At 41.7% G+C, this 24626-nt stretch overlaps 1 protein-coding gene across 4 annotated transcripts in view; it reads right to left on the bottom strand.

Moving 5' to 3' along the window:
- LOC143804720 (solute carrier family 22 member 2-like) overlaps positions 1–24626 on the bottom strand; it is a 283856-nt gene that overhangs the window by 15360 nt on the left and 243870 nt on the right. Inside the window, exon 11 of one of the 4 annotated variants that reach the window (XM_077283102.1) lies at positions 27–136. The exons of the other annotated variants lie outside the window; for them this stretch is intronic. Within the exon in view, the coding sequence (XP_077139217.1) occupies positions 130–136 (7 nt within the window). The 3' untranslated portion in view covers positions 27–129. Of the gene's footprint in view, positions 1–26; positions 137–24626 lie in introns of those variants that run through there. 4 annotated transcript variants of the gene reach the window in all.

The following is a 24626-nucleotide window of genomic DNA, read 5'->3' as shown; positions in this document are numbered from 1 at the left end:
TATCACTGATCAGTAAATTGTACAAAAGTCAGCAGTATTGGCTGAATACTTGTCACCAGCATAATGTCAAAAGTCACATTATATCCCAGCAATAGTGATTGACTCTCTGACAGCATGGTTTGTGCCGTACTATTGCCTAAGTAACAGAATAGGAACCATGTACTCTACAGCAGAAACACAATACAAAAATGCCCTGTCATGAAAAGCATCATGTGACTCTAGGACTAGTATTGTGAATAAATGACAATGAAAACAGCTGTATTTAAAGGGTTATTATCACATTGTTTTTTGAGCAGGTCAGAGAAATGCAGCCTACTAAGTTTCCTTACTTCTTGATATCTGGAAGGTCATGCTTTCCGCCGTCAGTGACAGCTTTGGTGGATAGAAGAATTGTAATATTAGTATAACTAGAAAGCTCAGCACCAGATCTGCTATGACACAAACAGCTTTCAGTGGTTCATTTTTACGTGCGCCCTGTTAACAATATATTTACACTCAGAGATTATGGGGTATTTGGACAAGCACATAGCTACAAGCAGTGGGAGTAGAGAGATACGATTAGGAGACTTGCTCTGAAAGCTGATGATTTTGCAGGACTGATCATTGAATCCCTCTTCAGAAGATGAAAGGGAGGAAGTTAAACGGCTAACTGCTGTATAGAAATCAGGAAATAGGTGACTATAATGTTAGGAGTTAACTCCTTTCCTGAAATGTAACTACTGCACACTCTCATCCAGGATCTGACAAGGACCTGTACACTATAAAAGATAAAAGCAGTCATTGCAGGAGAATGACAGCAGATAGAAAAAGGAAGAAAACTTGCTTATTTTCATTCTAATGAAATAATTTAAGAACTTGAGATTCCTTTTTAACTAAGATGTTTCTGATCAACTTTTTACCTGATGCAACATAATTCAATAGATATGTTAAATATAAATACTACTCCTGACTAAATCATTAATACTGCATATAGCTTTGTATCAAAATGAAAGGAAAATGTCAGTTAAAATAGTAAGAGCCCTTAACAGAATTGAGCAGTAAAGAGTTAGTATGAATAACTAATTTTCCGTAATAAATTTGAGTGCTCAAAGTGCCTTATATATTATATAAAGTGACATCTCCACAGATTGCTAGTCATATGGCACTGAGGCATGCCCTGGCATTGATACCTATTATTTCAAACTAAAAATAAATTACATTTTGAGAGTCCTCAGTGGTTGATACGTTTTAATGGCTAACTGAAAAGATAGTAACAAATTGTATCAATCACTGAGGACTCTCAAATTTTAATATTTTTCAATCTAATGGCTAACATGGTAAAAATCTAAATATTTTTCCCATAATTCAAACTAAAACACTCCTACACCGGGTTCAGAGTGAGGAAGATGTAAATACAGCTTTGCCAGAATATGCTGGGAAATGCTGTTTCTGTTTGAAATTACCTGAAATAACGACTGACTTTATGCTTGAAAGCACACTGCTGTCTAACATTCTTCTCTAACTATATATACAGTATGTATATATATAAGTATGCAGTGCTCTGCAAAAGTTTTAGACGTGTGGAAAAAATGATGCAAAATAGGAAAAAGAAAATTGATAGTTAATTTTTTATCAGTAAACAATACACAAGAGAGTAAGCAAAAGTGAAATCTAAATCAAATCAATATTTCATGTAGCCACCTTTTGTCTTCAAAACATCATCAAACCATCAATTCTTCAATCCAAAAGCAAAAAAAAGTAAAGTCAACTAACCCATTTGAAATATAGAAGCAAGGGTATTAATCCAGCATAAGTATCTCCAAAAAAATCCAAGTTAATTGTGCAAAAATAGGAAGCTACAGTTTCACCATTAAAAACATTTAAAAATCATAGCAAATTCTATGGATAACATTCCTTAACCCCTTTCCAACATTGAGAGTACTAGTACGCCGATGTCGGACTCCCCCTGTTTGGTGTGAGCGCCAGCGCTGAGCCTGCACCTTTCCGGGCACATGACAGCTGATATAAACAGCTGACATGTGCCCACAACAGCCGCGGGTGGAATCGCAATCCACCCGCGGCTGTTAACTAGTTAAATGCCGCTGTCGATCTCTGACAGCGGCATATAATTTGCGCTTCCGGCCCGCCCATCGGTAAATACATCACATGATCGCAGGTCACGGATGGGTTGGCATGACAATCAGAGGTCTCCAGCAGACCTCTATGGTTGTCTGTCATAGCCAGATCGCTATGAGCGCCGCGCCCGTTGATCGGCGCTCATAGCAAGTGAGCATTTCTGCTAAATACAGGTGATCTGATCATCGCCTGTATGTAGCAGATTCGATTGGACAACTTCATCTTCTAGCATTTTTGGAGACTATTGAAGCATGCAAAAAGTAAAAAAAAAATTTAAATATTAAAAAAATTAAAAAATATAAAAGTTCAAATCACCCCCTTCAAATTAAAACAATATAAAAAAAAAACATACACATATTTGGTATCGTCGCATTCAGAATCGCCCGATCTATCAATATAAAAAAAGAATTAACCCGAACACTAAACAGCGTAATGATTAACAAAAAGTTAAAACGCCATAATTACGTTTTTTTGGTTGCCACAACATTGTATTAAAACGCAATAACGGGCGATCAAAAGATTGTATCTGCACCAAAATGGTATCATTAAAAATGTCAGCTCTTTAACAAACTTTGGATTTTTTTTCACCACTTATATAAAAAAGAACCTAGACATGTTTGGTGTCTATGAATTCATAATGACCTGGAGAATCATAATGGCAGGTCAATTTTAGCATTTAGTAAACATGGTAAAAATACAAAAGACAAAAGTCTTGCACTTTTTTTGCAATTTCACCGCACTTGGAATTTTGTTTCCATTTTCTAGCACACAATATGTTAAAACCAATGGTGTTGTTCTAAAGTACAACTCGTTCCGCAAAAAACAACCCCTCAAATGGCCATATTGATAAAAAAATAAAAAAGTTATGGCTTTGGGAAGAAGGGGAGTAAAAAACGGAAATGCAAAAAAGGAAATACCCCTGGTCGTTAAGAGGTTAACAAAAGTGACTCCAAACATTTATTTGCACCTAATATAGCAAAAAGCTCACTGATGTTGCTCTGTCCTCTATGTTTAGGCTGCATCAGTGACAGAACTGATGACAGCGTACGTCACCACAACAGCTAATTACTGAGCACAGAGGATGTTGTGATGTAGACGGAATGAGACAATGAGATAAGTGAATAGGTGCAGCAATGATGCGAGCTATCGATGTGACATCACCCCTGCAACCTAACCAGCGAGACCAGAGCAGTGGCGGAGAGCCAGAGTTGGACCCGAGGATGATGAGTTTCTGCTCTGATTGTTATTTCAGGTATACAATGTATTTTGGGTCTACTGTCTTTATAGTGGAAAACACCTTTAAACAGAATTATGCAGTAGAAATATAATATTGCCAAACTGTGAGAGTTTTATTAGTTAAATAATACATGTTTATGCCGGGGCGAACATAGATGTGTAACCTCCTCTAGAAGCCATTCATTACTCCTTGTTACATGCAAGTCAAATTGCACGTCACCATTTTTAGCACTACTACATACTGCTCATAATGGGGAGTGGGGAAGGGGATAGCTACACTCGATCTGTTTTTAAATGGATAATGTCAAGTCCATCAATCATGAAGGTTCAGGAACTTTAAGTGGCAAGAAAAAATAAAAATATTGGACTTTGGCAACTGGTTGCTTGTATTGCTTCCTAATCATCACAAATGGGAACTTTGTATTAATTTGTATGTATATATTATTATGTGTTTCTTTAGGCATTGTTATGTCAGAACACCAATAAGGTCATGCCTGAAAATTTACTATGTGGTTCTGAAACTGGTTTAGAAATGTGCAATATTTCTCATTTCTTAATAAAAAGAGATTTGCAAAAAAATAGCGGAACTATGTAACTGAATGCTCATACAGATGTGAGCAGTCTGTCATATAGTTCTCTCATTGCTGGCACAGATTAATCCCTTAACGCAATATGATATATAGGTAGGCCATTTGTGGGTGCTCATGTGTGGAGAGTGCTCGAGAGCTGAGCTATCTCCATGTGTGGTAGATGCCGGCGATATTATATAGTCTGGATCTGTGTCTGACATTACCAACATGAGACGAAGCTATTAGACTCTATATAAATGCCACTGTCAATCTCTATACTATAGGAAGCGTGGATTAAATCTGCGCTGCCTTAATAATGATGAGGTTTCAGTTGACAGTAGACTTAGAACAGTGGTTTATTCAACGCGTTTCAAGGCTCTTATGGCCCCTTCTTCAGGACTTACCACATACAACATACAACGGTATGTTGTATGTGGTAATTCCTGAAGAAGGGGCCATAAGAGCCCTGAAACGCGTTGAATAAACCACTGTTTTAAGTCTACTGTCAACTGAAACCTCATCATTATTACGGCAGCGCAGATTTAATCCACACTTCCTATAGTATACTGCTTCAGACGGTTGGTGACCGACTTGTGGATCTGTGGCAGCCAAAATCTGTACATGCCTGCTTTCAGCTTCACCAGGTGAGCGATTTTCTTGGTTATTCATCCATTCTTTTTGTGAGATAAGACCCTATTTGCGCTTTGTGTCTCCCTTTTTCCCTTCAAATATTGCTGTCAATCTCTGACAGAGTTTGAAAGGAGTGGTTCCAGGTACTCAGCCCCCCCATGGCCCCTCACATTGGGATTACATGACCCTGATGGGTTACCATGGCAGCCGGGGCCCTGCTGTAGGCCTCAGTCATTGCCTTCTTTGTACTCTTGTGAAACTTATCCCCAGGTTAAGATTCATAGGTGACCACGTTGTTCACTCTATACTGAAGTACTATGGTTTTGCAGTGTATAGAATAATCAAGCAGATGATGGCAGGTTCAAGTTCCCAAAGGGTAAGAAAAATATGAAGGAAAAAATATATTTTTAAACATATAAAAATTGATATCATTCCCTTAATCCTGCATTAAATATAAATCAATTATAAAAATAATCTGAGTGTCTACCTCCAATAGGCATATACAGTTCTGGCAAAAACTAAAAGACCACTGAAAAATGATCAGTTTGTCTGATTTTTCTTTTTATAGGTATATTTTTGAGTAACATGTAAAATAATCTTTTATTCTATAAACTTCTGACAACATGTCTCCGAATTTCCAAAAAATAAATTTTGTATTTTTTTCTGAAAAGGAGAAATGGTCAAAATAAAAAAAACAGTGCTTTCTGACCTCAAATAATGCAAAGAAAACAAGTTCATAATAATTTAGAAACAACAATACTAATGTTTTAACTCAGGAAGAGTTTAGAAATCAATATTTTGTGGAATAACCATGATTTTTAATCACAGCTTTCATGCGTCTTGGCATGCTTTCCACCAGTTTTTTACACTTCTTCTGGCACAAAAATTTAAGCAGTTCTTTGCTTGATGGCTTGTGACTATCCATCATCCTGTTGATTACATTCCAGAGGTTTTCAATGGGGTTCAGGTCTGGAGATTGGGCTGCCCATGACAGGGTTTTGATGTGGTGGTCTCTTAATTTTTGCCAGAGCTGTATGTCCGAAAATGATGCACATCATGCATTATACATGTCCCACAATGGGACTAAGCAAACAAGTGAAAAAAATAAAATAAAATGGGTAAAAATATTAAACAAAAAAAATACACAAATCACGAAAAGCTGTTTCGCCACTCAAAAGTGTTTGTAATAAAACAAAAATTAACAAAAAAGTACACATAATTTGCACTGTTGCGTATGGAACGACCTGCTTTATAAAAGTGGCATGTTATTTATTCAGTTTGGCAAACGCCTTAAAAAAACATGCCAAAAATGTCCCTTTTTCATCATACTGACTCACAAAAACGTGAATAAAAAGCGATCAAAAAGTCATATATAAAAAAATGGTAGAAATGAAAATGCCAAACCGTCCCGCCAAAAAACAAACCCTAATATGACTCATTCAGCAAAAAAATAACAAAGTTACAGCTCTCAAAATATGAGGATGCAAAAACAAACTCAGTTTTGTAAAATATTGTTTTCAGTTTGTAAAAATAGCAAAGCATAAAATAACAATAAAAATCTGGTATCACTGCAATCTTACCAACCTGACGAACAAATTGGTCTAATCACTTTTACTATTTGCTGAACAGTGCAAAAAATAAAAACAATCACTGAATTGGTGTTTTTTGTTCATTCTGTGTCTGAAAAATCTGAATAAAAAGCGATCAAAAAACATAATGTACCCCAAAATGGTACCAAAGAAATCTGCAACTTGTCCCGCAAAAAAATAAGCCCTCATACAGCTCTGTTCGGCATAAAAAAAATTGCAACTCAGAATGACAAAAAAACCCTACTTTTTATATAAAAAAAGCATTTTTACTGCGTGATAGCAGCAAAACTTTAAAAAAAACTATATAAATTTGGTGTCGCTGTAATCACACCAACTCGAAGAATAAATCTGCCTTATCACTTATACCGTACGGTGAACAGCACAAAAATAAAATAATAACTATTCTTGTATTACTGTCTAATTGTTCATTCTACCTCCCAAAAATCGGAATAAGGCTTTGCTCACATTTATCCAGTGCTTTCCGATGAGTGCTCACGTCGAGGTTTCCATATAAATTCCCCAAAACCTTGATTCAGACAAAATCCTAGACAAAACCACTCACTTATGATTCAGATGGAGTCACTTTTGACTGGTCTCTGTTCCAGCAGTGTCCCATTGTTTTTCGCATCTTTTTAGCGAACAAGTATGGGTGACCAGAGATCTGTGCATGCCTAAAAAGATGGATACCAGCAGAGCAGATGCCAAACGGATTATGAAGTGTTTCCATCTGCCTCATGGTGTGTAGCCCAAAATGTTACCAATAAAAAACGTAATTTATCCCACACAAAATCTGCCCCCACTCAGGTCCTTCATCTGTCACTGGAACAATAGGGGGTCCCCACGATACTGGTAGAACAAAGACTCTGGAAAAGCAATATGGCTTACACCCCCTAAAATAAAATCCAGTGAATTCTACGCTCCCAAATGCCCCCCCTCCTTCTGAGCACCACTGTGTGCGGCCACATGTTTGGCATTATTGTAATGGAGAGAAGGCACATAACAGTTTACAGATGCATATTGCCAGAAGCACAAGCTGGGCACAATGTATGTAGGCTCTACAATATATAGGGGCTCTACACTGTATGGGGGCACAATGGATGGGTACTAGACTGGCATATTTGCAAATCTCCAGAAAAAAAGCCTGGCTTGGATGTTACAAAATGGTCACTGCAGCTGTAGATGAATTCATTGAGAGGTTCAGTTTCTACAATGCTGTTACTTTTGAGGTTTTTCTGCTGTCCTAGCACATTCAGAGCTCCACAAATGTTGTCCGCAAACTATTCTAACAAAATCTGTGCTTCAAAAACCAAACAGCGCTCCTTCCTTCTCAGTCCTGACTAGATGAATTCCTTGAGGGGTCTAGTTTCCAAAATGGGGTCATTTGTGGACTGGCTTTCTGTTGTTTGCACATCAGGGGCTCTTCAAATGCGACATGGCATTCACAATCTATCGCAGGCAAATAGCGCTGTTTTCTTTCATAGCCCTGCCATGTGCCCAAGCAGAAGTTTTTGACCACATATGGGGTATCATCGTGTTCGAGACAAATTGTGCAACAAACTATGGGATCCATTTTCTGCTATTATCCATTGTGAGGATTACAAATTTAGGGCAAAACAACATTTTTGTGAAAAAAATGAAAATTTTGAATATGACGACCTGTTATCAAATTCTGTGTAGCACCTGGGGGATCAAAATGCTCACTATGTGCCTGGATAAAATCCTTGAGGGTTGTAGTTTCCACAATGGGGAAACTTGTGGGGAGTTTTCACTGTTTAGGCACATAAGGGGCTCTCGAAACACGACATGATGCTGGCAGACAATTCCATCAAAGTCTGCATTCCAAGACATCATTCCTTCCTTTCTGAGCCCTGCCGTGCATCCACAATCCACACAGTAGTTTTCCACCAAATATGGGGGTATCGGCATAATCAATAGAAATTGCACAACAAGTTTTGGGGTACATTTTCTCCTGTTACCTTTGTAAAAATAAAAAAATGCAGCCAAATGTACGTTTGTGGACAAAATGTGATTTATTTATTTTTTTATTTTCAGAGCCCCACTTTATAAACTTCTGTGAAACTCCTGGCAGTTCAAGGTGCTCCCACACATCTAGATACATTCCTTATGGGAATAGTTTCCATAATAGGGTCACCTGTGGGAGGTTTCCACTGTTTAGGCACATCAGGGGCTTTCCAAATACAACATGGCGTCCACTCTTGATTCCCACCATTTTTGCACTAAAAAAGTCAAATGGTGCTCCTTCCCTTCCAAGACCTGCCGTGCGTCCAAACAGTGGATTTTCCCCCCATATGGGGTATCAGCATACTCTGGAGAAATTGCACAACAAATTTTGTGGTCCATTTTTTCCTGCTACTCTTGTGAAAATAACAAATTTGGAGCTAAAGTAAAATTTTTGTGAAAAAAGTGAAATGTTAATTTTTTCCCTCTACATTGCTTTAGTTCATTCGAAGCACCAGAAGGGTTACTAAACTTCTTGAATGTGGTTTTGAGTACTTTAAGTGGTGCAGTTTGTACAATGGTGTCACTTTTGAGTATTTTCTGTCATATTTCTGTGATGAGGTCCTCAAAGAATGTTTTTGTAAATGTTGTTGTAAAAATGAGAAGTTGCTAATCAACTTTTAACCCTTCTAACTTCCTAACAAAAAAATGTTTAAAAAATGATGCAGATGTAGAGGAGACATGTGGGAAATTTTATTTATTAACTAGTTTGTGTAACATAACTTTCTGATTTAAGGGCATAAGAATTAGAACTTTGAAAATTGCAACATTTTTGAATTTTTGACCAAATTTCCAATATTTTTACAAATATTGACCCAAATATGACGCAAGTCATATCGAACACATTTTACCACTATTATGAAGTTCAATATATCACGAAAAAACAGTCTCAGAATCAGTGGAATCCATTGAAGCGTTCTAGAGTTATTACCACATAAAGTGACACTGGTCAGATTTAAAAATATTTGACCTGGCCATTGAGGTCAAAATTGGCTCGGTCACTAAGGGGTTACAAATCTTTGGATTTTGGTAGACGTTAAATATTTTTATGACATATAAATATGTAAACATCAATTAGTTAATATGGGAAATTACCAGTATGCATATTGCATACATTGTAAAGCTTAAAGTTCATTACATCCCAATTATATATCTATCATCTTTCCAATCAATCTAATAGAAAACAATAATAATGTAATATAAACACCTTACATTACAATTTTGGTTACACAAGCACAGAGGATTCTATTAAAAAGTTTTAAAAGTTGCCTTTCCTAGACACTAAAATTATCTGAAGAATATAACACTACACCTTCCCAGTAAATTACCTTTTAAACTTTGTCTAATAAGCTCCAATTTATTTTTCAGGTCCATAGAATATTAGAAATCACCTAGTTTCGTACTGACCTTTTTACCTCCCAGAGTCAGCTGTAATCCAGATATCTACTTGTTACATGGAACAAAAGTAGGTGCTCTTGCATGTAACCAGATAGCATAAATCAAGGGGCTCCTCCCTTAATATTTACCACCCCACAGAAACAAATGTCATTATCGAATGTTACAACCTCTACAAAGCGAATTCCAGCCTTTAACATAGAGATTTGCAGAGCAGCACAAACAGTGACCTCTTCAGCTTTCTGCATCATATGAACCAATTCAGCTGCTGCTAGAACAGGCAGGTTTGTTTCTAAAAGGCTGCTGAATGGACCGTGTAAATAACAACCTCCTCCCATTTTTTACCTCTATTGATCATTATTGACTAGGAACTAGAATGTAAACTGTTAAGGTACCTTCACACGAAACGACATCGCTAGCGATCCGTGACGTTGCAGCGTCCTCGCTAGCGATATCGTTTCGTTTGACACGCAGCAGCGATCAGGATCCTGCTGTGATGTCGCTGGTCGCTGAATAAAGTCCAGAACTTTATTTGGTCGTCCGATCACTGTGTATCGTTGTGTTTGAAAGCAAAAGCAACGATACCAGCGATGTTTTACACTGGTAACCAGGGTAAACATCGGGTTACCAAGCGCAGGGCCGCGCTTAGTAACCCGATGTTTACCCTGGTTACCAGCGTAAAAGTAAAAAAAACAAACAGTACATGCTCACCTGCTCGTCCTCCAGCGTCTGCTTCCTGAGTCTCCTGACACTTACTGAGCGCCGGCCCTGAATTGAAAGTGAAAGCACAGCGGCGACGTCACCGCTGTGCTGTTAGGGCCGGAGCTCAGTCAGTGTCAGGAAGCAGACGCTGGGGGACGCGCAGGTGAGTATGTACTGTTTTTTTTTTTACTTTTACGCTGGTAACCAGGGTAAACATCGGGTTACTAAGCGCGGCCCTGCGCTTAGCAACCCGATGTTTACCCTGGTTACCCGGGGACCTCGGCATCGTTGGTCGCTGGAGAGCGGTCTGTGTGACAGCTCTCCAGCGATCAAACAGCGACGCTGCAGCGATCGGCATCGTTGTCGCTATCGCTGCAGCGTCGCTTCGTGTGAAGGTACCTTTACTTTGTCTGTTAATGATACACAATGGGGAAGAAATTTTTTTTCATCATATAAGTTATGTGTACTGAAGAAAGCAATTTTATAGAACAGCAAATGTCACTTTCCTTTAATAAAAAGATAAAAATGTCATCATCTTCTGAACAGACCTAAGCAACTAAAGTAAATGTGTCACCAGGTTTGGTACCCCATTTGAGAGCAGCATGATGTAGCAGCAGAAAGCCTCATTTTAGCGCTATATCACTAACTGGGCTGCTTGCTTCAGTTTTGATTAAAACAAATTGCTTTTATCTGCTGCAGATCTACCAGTTCTCTGAATGTTGAGCTGTGTATAACCTTGTCCACACCACTGATTGGCAAATTTGTGTGTACATTGTGCAGAGGCAGAAACCTGCCAATCAGTGATGAAGGCAGGGTTATACATAACTAAAGACTAACTGGCACCAGATTTGATAGTTCTCTAGGGATAATCTCCTGCTGGTAAAGCAGTGATTTTACCAAAACTATCTCTTATGCTGCTATCAGATTGGGTAAAAAAACCTGATGACAGATTCACTTTAAAGAGAACCTGTCATGTGATAAATGAACCACGGCAGTATTAATCAGGAGAAACTCCCTTATTACAAATACCTAATGTCTGAAGTGTTTTAGAGAAGTCATGCTTTGAATAGAATTCATCAGTAAGATCAACCTTCCCAAATGGCATGTACGGGCATGCAGGTCTTTGAAATGTAAATTGACAACTTTATATATTCTATCTGTAGCTGCATTCATGAGTAATTAAAATTTTGTTTCATATGCAAAGTAGTTGTAAAATGCTTTTGGCGTGACCGAGTTGAAATGTGTACTACTGTACACTACTACGGGGAAGTTATACCTGGAATATGGTCATCACGATTGTTCTAAGCACTTAAGGAGCCATTGCCTCTGGAGTTTGTTTCTCCACCAAGCACCAGCATCTTTAGCTTGACAGGCAAGGAAATCAAACAGTGGGCTACCAATCAAGCTACAGAAGCCAGGGAAGCAAACTCTGGAGGCAATGGCTTCCTAACTGCTTGGAACAACAGTGATGACTAGAACTTTCCCCCGGGTAGAGTACAGTAGTCTAAGACTGGTGTATGGGGCCCGATGACCAGGGGGGCCGCATCAGGCTTGTCCGCGCTTGAAATGCCTGGGTTGGACGTCTGTTGTGAATTCTGCTCTTGGGCTCCCTCCGGTGGTTATAAGTGGTAGCGCTGCTGTCTCTGGATCGCAGCATTCATCAGGTGTGTCCACTTTTTTGCAATTCTGACTGGGCTATTTAGTCTTGCTTGACCCTTTAGTCAGTGCCAGTTGTCCATTGTTCCTGGAGGATTCACATCCCTGCCTGGTCTCTCCTGCTTTGCTGTTCATTTCAACAAAGATAAGTTCTGGCCTTGATTTTTGCTGTCCACATGCTGTGGGCCTTATTGTTCAGTTCTTTTCCATGTTTTTGTCTTGTCCAGCTTGGTCTGTATAAGGATTTGTTTAGCCAAGCTGGTATCTCTGGAGATGCAGATATACCCTCCATATCTTTAGTTAGATGTGGAGATTTTGTATTTTCTGTGGTGGATATTTTCTAGTGTTTTAATACTGACTGCATAGTACTCTGTCCTATCCTTTCTATTTAGCTAGAAGTGGCCTCCTTTGCTAAATTCTGATTTCAGTCTGTGTATGTTTTTTTCCCTCTCCTCTCACAGTCAATATTTGTGGGGGGCTGTCTATCCTTTGGGGATTTTCTCTGAGGCAAGATAGTTTTCCCTTTTCTATCTCTAGGGGTAATTGTCCTCCGGCTGTGTCGAGATGGCTAGGGAGTGAAAGGTACATTCCACGGCTACTTCTAGTTGCGGTGTTAAGTTCAGGGTCTGCAGTCAGTACAGGTACCACCTTCTCCAGAGTACGTCTCATGCTGCTCTTAGGCCACCAGATCACAACAGTACAACTGGCCAACAATGAGTTAACCGCATCTCAGAAGAAGGGAAGGAAAGTGCTGAGCCATTTTTTTTTCTGTAGTCTGTTGTGCTTTTTCTTCCCTCTTTACCTCTGGGTGGCTCAGGAGTTTGGCGCTGGCATGGATGTTCAGGGATTGGCTTCTCGTGTGGATCAACTTGCTGCTAGAGTACAGGGTATTTCTGATTATATCGTTCAGACTCCGGTTTTAGAGCCTAGAATTCCAACTCCTGATTTGTTTTTTGGGGACAGTTTTGTGAATTCTGTTGTGGGTTCTGCTCTTGGGCTCCCTCCGGTGGTTATAAGTGGTAGTGCTGATGTTTGTCCTTCACAGCAGTCATCAGGTGCTTCCACTTTGGACGGGGCTATTTAGTCTGGCTTCACCCTTTAGTGAGTGCCAGTTGTCCATTGTTTTTCTCGAGGATTCACATCTCTGCTTGGTTTCTCCTGCTGGATTGCCAAATCATCAAAGATAAGTCCTGGCTTTGTTTTTGCAGTCCACATGCGGTGGACTTTATAGTTCAGTGAATTGCTATGTTTTTTCTTGTCCAGCTTTGTCTGTGTAAGGATTTATTCAGCCAAGCTGGAAGCTCTGGAGTCACAGAGTTACCCTCCATGCCTTTAGTTAGGTGTGGAGATTTTTGTATTCTCTGTGGTGGATTTTTGTAGTATTTTAATACTGACCGCACAGTACTCTGTCCTGTCTTTTCTCTCTAGGTAGCGTGGCCTCCTTTGCTAAATTCTGTTTTCAGTCTGCGTTTGTAATTTCCCTCTCCTCTCACAGTCAATATTTGTGGGGGGCTGTCTTTCCTTTGGGGATTTTCTCTGAGGCAAGATAGTTTTCCTGTTTCTTTCTTTAGAAGTAATTAGTCCTCCGGCTGTGACGAGGTGTCGAGGGAGTGACAGGAACATCCCACGACTACTTATAGTTGCGGTGTTAAGTTCAGGGTCTGCGGTCAGTATAGAGGCCACCTACTCCAGAGCTCGTCCATGCTGCTCCTAGGCCACCAGATCATAACAGGACAGGTCCAAATTTTTGAGCTTTAAAAATAACTGTAAACTGTTTTTTGCCCTGAAACCCCGTTCCTCTGGTGATCCCATCCAGCAGGTTAAAATTGTTATATCTCTGCTGCGTGGTGACCCCCAGGATTGGGCATTTGCCCTGGAACCTGGGAATCCGGCTTTGCTTAATGTAGACACCTTTTTCCAGGCGCTTGGGTTATTGTATGATGAACCTAATTCAGTGGATCATGCTGAGAAGACCTTGTTGGCCCTGTGTCAGGGTCAAGAAGCGGCAGAATCATATTGCCAGAAATTTAGAAAATGTTCTGTGCTGACTAAATGGAATGAGGATGCCTTGGCGGCAATTTTCAGAAAGGGTCTTTCTGAATCCGTTAAAGATGTTATGGTGGGGTTCCCCACGCCTGCTGGTCTGAGTGATTCTATGTCTCTGGCCATTCAGATTGATAGGCGCTTGAGCGAGCGCAGAGTTGTGCACACTATGGCATTGTCTTCCGAGCGGAGGCCTGAGCCTATGCAGTGTGATAGGATTGTGTCTAGAGCTGAACGACAAGGATTCAGACGTCAGAATAGGTTGTGTTTTTACTGCGGCGATTCTGCTCATGTTATTTCTGATTGCCCTAAGTGTTCCAAGAGAATCGCTAGTTCTGTTACCATCAGTACTGTACAACCTAAATTTCTGTTATCTGTGACCCTGATCTGCTCATTATCGTCATTTTCTGTCATGGCATTTGTGGATTCAGGCGCCGCTCTAAACTTAATGGACTTAGAATTTGCCAGACATTGTGGTTTCCCCTTGCAGCCTTTGCAGAGTCCTATTCCTTTGAGGGGCATTGATGCTACACCGTTGGCTAAAAATAAGCCTCAGTTTTGGACACACACATCAAATATGAGAAAATGGAAGCATTTAGCCATAGGATATATAAGAAAATTTCCTTTATTTAAATATATCTTTTAAACAACATGTGTAATTCTCAACAATCAGATAAAAATGGGGGATAAAACTGCACAGAGAAACGCCACCAAATACTACACAGGTAGGTAAATGACAAATGATAATAAATATAAAGGATGTATGTTCCTTGAGAGTGAAAAAAATAAATATATAAGTGTTTTTCATCAATTATTGCACATATTCCCTACTTGCTCTATGGTATTGTTGCATCAGTGTGCCAAGTGTTTAAGCCTTCATCCATACAACCATAAAGTTTTAAAGCAAAGTAAAAAGCGGGGTAAGGGCCCTAGTGCCCAAGGGAAGGTCTAACAATAACCTTAATTTACTGAGACATGAGAAGGTGAATATGTGAAAGCAAATACCTGTGCGTAATGGCGGTGACCCGACCCGGACGCGCGTTTCGCCTGTGGCTTCGTCTGCGGGGAAAGTTTTGGACACAGCTGACCATGTGCATGGCGCCAGCCCATCAGGAAGATTGTCGTTTTCTGGTGTTGCATAATTTGCATGATGCTATTGTGCTGGGTTTCCCATGGTTACAGGTGCAAAATCTGGTATTAGATTGGAAATCTATGTCTGTGACTAGTTGGGGTTGTCAGGGGGTTCATGGTGACGTTCCTTTGATGTCAATTGCCTCCTCCCCCTCTTCTAAAATTCCTGAGTTTTTGTCAGATTTCCAGGATGTATTCAATGAGCCCAAGTCCAGTTCCCTTCCACCGCATAGGGACTGTGATTGTGCTATTGACTTGATTCCAGGCTGTAAGTTCCTTAAGGGCCGACTTTTCAACCTGTCTGTGCCAGAACATACCGCCATGCGGAGCTATGTGAAGGAGTCTTTGGAGAAGGGGCATATTCGGCCATCTTCTTCACCATTGGGAGCAGGTTTTTTTTTTGTTGCCAAGAAGGATAGCTCCTTGAGACCCTGTATTGATTATCGCCTCTTGAATAAGATCACGGTCAAATTCCAATACCCTTTGCCTTTGCTTTCTGATCTGTTTGCTAGGATTAAGGGGGCTAGTTGGTTTACTAAGATTGACCTTCGAGGGGCATATAATCTTGTTTGTATTAAGCAGGGTGACGAATGGAAAACTGCGTTTAATACGCCCGAAGGCCATTTTGAATACCTTGTGATGCCATTCGGACTCTCTAATGCTCCATCTGTGCTTCAGTCCTTCAGTCCTTCATGCATGATATATTTCGGAATTATCTTGATAAATTGATAAATTCGTGATTGTATATTTGGATGATATTTTGATTTTTTCAGATGATTGGGAGTCTCATGTGAAACAAGTCAGGATGGTATTTCAGATCCTTCGTGATAATGCCTTGTTTGTGAAGGGGTCTAAGTGCCTCTTTGGAGTACAGAAGATTTCTTTTTTGGGCTTCATTTTTTCTCCCTCATCTATAGAAATGGATCCGGTTAAGGTTCAGGTCATTCATGATTGGTTCCAGCCCACATCCGTGAAGAGCCTTCAGAAATTTTTGGGCTTTGCTAATTTTTATTGCCGTTTCATTGCCAACTTCTCCAATGTGGTTAAACCCCTGACCGATTTGACGAAGAAAGGCGCTGATGTGACGAATTGGTCCTCTGCGGCTGTTTCTGCCTTTCAGGAGCTTAAACGCCGATTTACTTCTGCCCCTGTGTTGCGTCAGCCGGATGTTTCTCTTCCTTTTCAGGTTGAGGTTGACGCTTCTGAGATTGGGGCAGGGGCCGTTTTGTCTCAGAGGAATTCTGATGGTTCCTTGATGAAACCGTGTGCCTTCTTTTCTCGAAAGTTTTCGCCTGCGGAACGCAATTATGATGTCGGCAATCATGAGTTGTTGGCTATGAAGTGGGCATTTGAGGAGTGGCGACATTGGCTTGAGGGGGCCAAGCACCGTATTGTGGTCTTGACCGATCATAAGAATCTGATTTATCTCGAGTCTGCCAAATGGCTGAATCCTAGACAGGCCCGATGGTCCCTGTTTTTCTCCCGTTTTGATTTTGTGGTCTCGTATCTTCCGGGTTCTAAGAATGTTAAGGCTGATGCCCTCTCTAGGAGCTTTTTGCCTGATTCTCCTGGGGTACTTGAGCCGGTCGGCATTCTGAAGGAAGGGGTGATTCTTTCTGCCATCTCCCCTGATTTACGACGGGTTCTTCAGGAATTTCAGGCTGATAAACCTGACCGCTGTCCAGTGGGGAAACTGTTTGTTCCTGACAGATGGACTAGTAAAGTGATTTCTGAGGTTCATTGTTCTGTGTTGGCTGGTCATCCTGGGATTTTTGGTACCAGAGATTTGGTTGGTAGGTCCTTTTGGTGGCCTTCTTTGTCACAGGATGTGCGTTCTTTTGTGCAGTCCTGTGGGACTTGTGCGCGGGCCAAGCCTTGCTGTTCCCGCGCTAGTGAGTTGCTTTTGCCTTTGCCGGTCCCTGAGAGGCCTTGGACACATATTTCTATGGATTTTATTTCGGATCTTCCGGTTTCCCAGAGGATGTTGGTTATCTGGGTGGTTTGTGACCGGTTTTCTAAGATGGTTCATTTGGTACCTTTGCCTAAATTGCCTTCCTCTTCTGATTTGGTTCCGTTGTTTTTTCAGCATGTGGTTCGTTTGCATGGCATTCCGGAGAATATTGTGTCCAATAGAGGTTCCCAGTTTGTTTCTAGGTTTTGGTGGGCCTTTTGAGCTAGGCTGGGCATTGATTTGTCTTTTTCTTCCGCATTTCATCCTCAGACAAATGGCCAAACCGAGCGAACTAATCAGACTTTGGAAACTTACTTGAGATGCTTTGTGTCTGCTGATCAGGATGATTGGGTGGCTTTCTTGCCATTGGCCGAGTTTGCCCTTAATAATCGGGCTAGTTCTGCTACCTTGGTTTCACCCTTCTTTTGTAACTCTGGTTTTCATCCTCGTTTTTCTTCAGGGCGGGTTGAGCCTTCTGATTGTCCTGGGGTGGACTCTGTGGTTGACAGGTTGCAACAAATTTGGGCTCATGTTGTTGACAATTTGGTGTTGTCTCAGGAGGGGGCTCAGCGTTTTGCTAACCGTCGTCGGTGTGTTGGTTCCCGGCTTTGGGTTGGGGATTTGGTCTGGTTGTCTTCCCGTCATGTTCCTATGAAGGTTTCTTCCCCTAAGTTTAAGCCTCGGTTTATTGGCCCATATAGGATTTCTGAGATTATCAATCCAGTGTCTTTTCGTTTGGCCCTTCCAGCCTCTTTTTCCATCCATAATGTTTTTCATAGATCTTTGTTGCGGAAATATGTGGTGCCCGTTGTTCCCTCTGTTGATCCTCCTGCCCCGGTGTTGATTGATGGGGAGTTGGAGTATGTGGTTGAGAAGATTTTGGATTCTCGTTTTTCGAGGCGGAAGCTTCAGTATCTTGTCAAATGGAAGGGTTATGGCCAGGAGGATAATTCTTGGGTTGTTGCCTCCGATGTTCATGCTGAGGATTTGGTTCGTGCCTTTCATTTGGCTCATCCGGATCGGCCTGGGGGCTCTGGTGAGGGTTTGGTGACCCCTCCTCAAGGGGGGGTACTGTTGTGAATTCTGCTCTTGGGCTCCCTCCGGTGGTTATAAGTGGTAGCGCTGCTGTCTCTGGATCGCAGCATTCATCAGGTGTGTCCACTTTTTTGCAATTCTGACTGGGCTATTTAGTCTTGCTTGACCCTTTAGTCAGTGCCAGTTGTCCATTGTTCCTGGAGGATTCACATCCCTGCCTGGTCTCTCCTGCTTTGCTGTTCATTTCAACAAAGATAAGTTCTGGCCTTGATTTTTACTGTCCACATGCTGTGGGCCTTATTGTTCAGTTCTTTTCCATGTTTTTGTCTTGTCCAGCTTGGTCTGTATAAGGATTTGTTTAGCCAAGCTGGTATCTCTGGAGATGCAGATATACCCTCCATATCTTTAGTTAGATGTGGAGATTTTGTATTTTCTGTGGTGGATATTTTCTAGTGTTTTAATACTGACCGCATAGTACTCTGTCCTATCCTTTCTATTTAGCTAGAAGTGGCCTCCTTTGCTAAATTCTGATTTCAGTCTGTGTATGTTTTTTTCCCTCTCCTCTCACAGTCAATATTTGTGGGGGGCTGTCTATCCTTTGGGGATTTTCTCTGAGGCAAGATAGTTTTCCCTTTTCTATCTCTAGGGGTAATTGTCCTTCGGCTGTGTCGAGATGGCTAGGGAGTGAAAGGTACATTCCACGGCTACTTCTAGTTGCGGTGTTAAGTTCAGGGTCTGCAGTCAGTACAGGTACCACCTTCTCCAGAGTACGTCTCATGCTGCTCTTAGGCCACCAGATCATAACAGTACAACTGGCCAACAATGAGTTAACCGCATCTCAGAAGAAGGGAAGGAAAGTGCTGAGCCATTTTTTTTTCTGTAGTCTGTTGTGCTTTTTCTTCCCTCTTTACCTCTGGGTGGCTCAGGAGTTTGGCGCTGGCATGGATGTTCAGGGATTGGCTTCTCGTGTGGATCAACTTGCTGCTAGAGTACAGGGTATTTCTGACTATATCGTTCAGACTCCGGTTTTAGAGCCTAGAATTCCAACTCCTGATTTGTTTTTTGGGGACAGTTTTGTGAATTCTGTTGTGGGTTCTGCTCTTGGGCTCCCTCCGGTGGTTATAAGTGGTAGTGCTGATGTTTGTCCTTCACAGCAGTCATCAGGTGCTTCCACTTTGGACGGGGCTATTTAGTCTGGCTTCACCCTTTAGTGAGTGCCAGTTGTCCATTGTTTTTCTCGAGGATTCACATCTCTGCTTGGTTTCTCCTGCTGGATTGCCAAATCATCAAAGATAAGTCCTGGCTTTGTTTTTGCAGTCCACATGCGGTGGACTTTATAGTTCAGTGAATTTCTATGTTTTTTCTTGTCCAGCTTTGTCTGTGTAAGGATTTATTCAGCCAAGCTGGAAGCTCTGGAGTCACAGAGTTACCCTCCATGCCTTTAGTTAGGTGTGGAGATTTTTGTATTCTCTGTGGTGGATTTTTGTAGTATTTTAATACTGACTTCACAGTACTCTGTCCTGTCTTTTCTTTCTAGGTAGCGTGGCCTCCTTTGCTAAATTCTGTTTTCAGTCTGCGTTTGTAATTTCCCTCTCCTCTCACAGTCAATATTTGTGGGGGGCTGTCTTTCCTTTGGGGATTTTCTCTGAGGCAAGATAGTTTTCCTGTTTCTTTCTTTAGAAGTAATTAGTCCTCCGGCTGTGACGAGGTGTCGAGGGAGTGACAGGAACATCCCACGACTACTTATAGTTGTGGTGTTAAGTTCAGGGTCTGCAGTCAGTATAGAGGCCACCTACTCCAGAGCTCGTCCATGCTGCTCCTAGGCCACCAGATCATAACAGGACAGGTCCAAATTTTTGAGCTTTAAAAATAACTGTAAACTGTTTTTTGCTCTGAAACCCCGTTCCTCTGGTGATCCCATCCAGCAGGTTAAAATTGTTATATCTCTGCTGCGTGGTGACCCCCAGGATTGGGCATTTGCCCTGGAACCTTTGGGGATTTTCTCTGAGGCAAGATAGTTTTCCCTTTTCTATCTCTAGGGGTAATTGTCCTCCGGCTGTGTCGAGATGGCTAGGGAGTGAAAGGTACATTCCACGGCTACTTCTAGTTGCGGTGTTAAGTTCAGGGTCTGCAGTCAGTACAGGTACCACCTTCTCCAGAGTACGTCTCATGCTGCTCTTAGGCCACCAGATCATAACAGACGTCGCCGCTGGAGCGCAGCCAGGTAAGGAGAAAGTGTTTTTTCATTATTATTATTTTTATTGAAAGAGGCAAGCGGCAAGATGTTTGGGCGGCAGGATGGAGCCACAGAGAACATGTGTCTCCTTCCTGCCCCATCTGTCTCTTTCCTGCCTCATGATCCTGCAGCATGTCACATGGGGCAGGATAAAGACAGTTGGGGTAGGATGGAGACAGATGGGGCAGGATGAAGACAGATGGGGCAGGATGGAGACAGATGGGGCAGGATGGAGACAGATGGGGCAGGGTGAAGAACAATGGGGCAGGATTGAGACAGATTGGGCAGAATGGAGACAGATGGTGCAGGATGGAGACAGTTGGGGCAGGATGAAGACAGATAGGGAGGGATGGAGACATAGGGAGTGATGAGACATAGGGAAGGATGGAGACAGATAGGGCAGGAACATGAGGTAGGATGGAGATGTGGTGCAGGATGCAGATAAGTGGTGCAGTATCATGGGCAGAATGGAGACAGATAGGGAGCTATGGAGTCAGATGAGACAGGCTGGAAATAGATGAGGCAGGATGGAGACACATCGTGCCAGATCATGGGGAAGTATGGAGACACATGGTGCAGGATCATGGGGCAGGATAGAGACACATGGTTCAAGATCATGGGGAAGGATGGAGACACATGGTGCCAAATCATGGGGCAGGATAGAGACAGATGATGCAGGATCATGGGGCAGGATGGAGACAGATGGGGTAGGATCATGGGGCATGATGGAGACAGATGGGACTGGATCATGGGGCATGACGGAAACACATGGTGCAGGTTCATGGGGCAGGACTGAGACACATGGTGCAAAATCATGGAGCAGGATGGATACGATGGAGGCAGATGAGGCAGGATCATGGCACAGATGAGGCAGGATCATGGCACAGATGGGGTGGGATCATGGGACAGATTGGGCAGGATCATTGGACAGATGGGGTAGGATCATGGGACAGATCGGGCAGGATCATGGGACAGATGGGGCAGAATGGAGGCAGATGGGGCAGGAAGGAGACAGATGGGGCAGGATGGGGATATCATATGGGGTAGGATGAAACATCACATGGGGAGAATGGATACTTATGAGGGCAGGATGGGAGAACATATTGATGGAGCAGGAATGAGACACAAGGAGGTCAGGATGGGGGATATTATTACCTTAGGGGCTAATTAAGGGATATTATTGCTGCAGTCATGTATTTCATATTTTGAGGATACTGTTTTCAATGGGGGTGGTCCTGTTACTGCGCAGAGCGACACTATGTCACCTTTTTTCTTCATCTGTGTAGTGTAGAATTTGGTAAAAAATTAAGTAATGTGCTTTGCAAGCAGTGCTCTAGATAATAGTGTTATTTCTTGCAGAGACGAGCCTTGGCTCGAAAAAGTGATGGCGGTCTGTGCTGGATAAATATGAAAAGCAAAGATGAAGGACTTCACCTAGAGATGTCACTGGTGAGTCAGTGTGTTACCTGTACACTGACACTATACACTGTATACTTTATACAGAGGTCCTGTGTGCAATGTCACCAGTGATAACTGTATTACCTTTACACTGACACTATATACAGAGCTCCTGTGTATGTGTCTGGTGATCAGTATATTACCTGTACACTTACACTATACACAGAGCTTCTGTGTATAATGTCACTGATGCCTGTACATTGACACTATATACATAGCTCCTGTGTACAATGTTACCAGTGATCACTGAATTACCTATACACTGACACTGTAAACAAAGTTCCTGTGTATAATGTCACTGGTGATCACTGTATTACCTGCACACTGACACTGCATACTAAGTACAAATCGCCTGTGTATAATGGCATTTATGGTAATATTAGTATTGTTTTTTTTTTTTAATTAATGATCAGTATTGTAGTATTTGGTCACTATGTGGTGGTAATATATGGTCCGGCCATGGTGTGGCTGTATTTGTTCCTTGTATGTGGTATTATAGGTCACTATGTGGTGGTAATTTCATGTCTGGTCATGGTGTTGCAGTATTTGTTCCTTGTATGTGGTATTATAGGTTATTATGTGGTGGTAATATGGTGTCTTGTCATGGTGCTGTGGTATTTGTCCCTTGTATGTGGTATTATTGGCCATTTTAAACATTGAAAAATAAATAAAAATATACCTAAATTGTATTGGATATTTTAACAAATGATTAATAGTATAGAGTAGAGTAGAGCTCGGGCAAAAGAGTCTAACTTGTTATGGTGGCGGCTTAAAAAATGTTTTGGCCAAAACATAAGCTGCTAGCTATGTATGTGATCTGGTGATGGGAACTGTTAATGTGTGATTGGTGAGGATGTGGTGCAGAAATGGAGTTTTTCCAAGAGAGGGCAATGGTACTGTGGACAGTTCGAGGGGTGGAGGTGTCAAGGCTGGGGTGGAGCCTGGGCGGAGTCTCAAGGGGGCCCCAAAAATTTTGCCAGTATGGGGCCCTGAAATTCTTAGTGGCAGCCTTGGTCTAAGAATTCATATTTCAGCTTCAAATACACTCACTGAAATTTTGTAGGAAACTATATCTGCGGGCATTCTTTTCAAAACCGTAGAATGTATTCCCCAAATCTACCAGACCAACCCCCTTATCAAGTTAAATAAAGTTGACCTCAGTTATGCCACCGAAAGAAAGCCTGCCAGTGGAAACCTTCATTTATCTCGATGACAGGGAGAAAATAGGTTTCAGGCAAGACAAGCTTTACAGTCATTAATACATGACAGTGAATTAATCATTAAGCCACCAATAAATACAGAGTAATTATAGTTATAGATCCCAGAGATCTTTTCTCAGTTACATAATACCCAATTTTGCCTGGTACTACCAAATAATTCCACTGCCACTATAACATACCTAATCAAAAGTGATTCAAATCATTCCATATAAATGGGTGTAATAGATATCAAAGTACAATATTTTTTTCAATAAATCAAATCTTATTACATTGTTTTTTACGTGTCACCTAAAACACACAAGACTGGATAAATCTCCTGGTAGGCCCATTGTCGCTTCCATGGAATCTATACTTTATCTCTATGTATCCTCCTAGGAAGGATCCTTGCAGCTTTGGTTAAATGTTCTCTCTATTTTCTGCTGGACACAGGAGATTTTGTTGATATCATATTATTAAGACATTAGTCTACATACAAGGGAATTCACAGATATTAACAGTTTAAATACATCAAACACACAATGAGGGCATACAGGTGGTACATGAATTGCAATTACATTATAACTTTGAAGACAAAGTAAGGAGTAGAGGTGAGCCACCTCCCTAGTGTTCGGGTTCGGTTCGGCTCGTCGAACAGGGATGTGTTCGACGAACACCGTCGAACCCCATTGAAACAAATGGCAGGCAAACACAAACACATACAAACAAATGGAAAACACATAGAAAACACCTTAAACGGTGTCCAAAAGCTGCCAAACTGCTCAGAAGACACAACAAACACATGGAAAAGTCACAACTACATATAGTCATGCAAAAAAAAAGAGGTGGAGGAGTAAAAGGCGGAGGAGACACAGATATAGGCATGTCATGCCCTTCAAAAATCAAGAAAGGCTGGAGTAAAAATCTAAACTCACTCTACCAACACCCAGACATCTTGACAAAAAAAATAAAAAAAGAAATATCTTTAGGTAGAATGGCGGCGGGTCCATTCAGAATACTTTCCTTAGAAGACGTAGTGGTACCCCCGTTGGGAGTTGTGCCAAAAAATGAACCCAATACATTCAGACTAATACACCATTTGTCATATCCAAGGGGCAGGTCAGTAAACGACAACATCGACGTGGAACCAATTACAGTACTATGTACTGTACCTCCTTTGACGAGGCAATCAGGCGGGTCAAGAAGTTGGTAAGGGGCACCCTAATGGCCAAAACAGACATTGAGTGGGCGTTCCGGTTACTACCTGTGCCTCCGAATAGTGTCCTCCCATTGGGCTGCTTCTGTGAAGGAGCATACTACATAGATCGCTGTTTGCCCATGGGGTGCTCCATATCCTGCTCACTATTTGAGGCATTTAGTTGCTTCCTCGAATGGGTTGCCATGGACGTTTCTAAGGCTGCACATATTATCCATTACCTCGACGACTTCTTATGCCTGGGCCCAAAAGATTCGCCACAGTGTGAAAACACGCGGTAGTCCACCTGTGAGAAGGAGAGAGCTGGAGGGAGAGTGGACACCCCAGAGCCGAGGGGTTAGATTGAGAAAGAAAGAAGGCGGTGTAGCTTGCTTCATGGGTGGGATACTCTGTTGAGTAGCAGAAATTGCTACTAGGCCCAAAAGGATTTCCTGGGCCAGATGCCGTTA

The sequence above is a fragment of the Ranitomeya variabilis genome, chromosome 2 (genome assembly GCF_051348905.1).
Source record: "Ranitomeya variabilis isolate aRanVar5 chromosome 2, aRanVar5.hap1, whole genome shotgun sequence".
Classification (NCBI taxonomy): Eukaryota; Metazoa; Chordata; class Amphibia; order Anura; family Dendrobatidae; genus Ranitomeya; species Ranitomeya variabilis.
The sequence above is the reverse complement of the archived record's forward strand: the minus strand, read 5'-3'. Positions and strand labels throughout refer to the sequence as shown.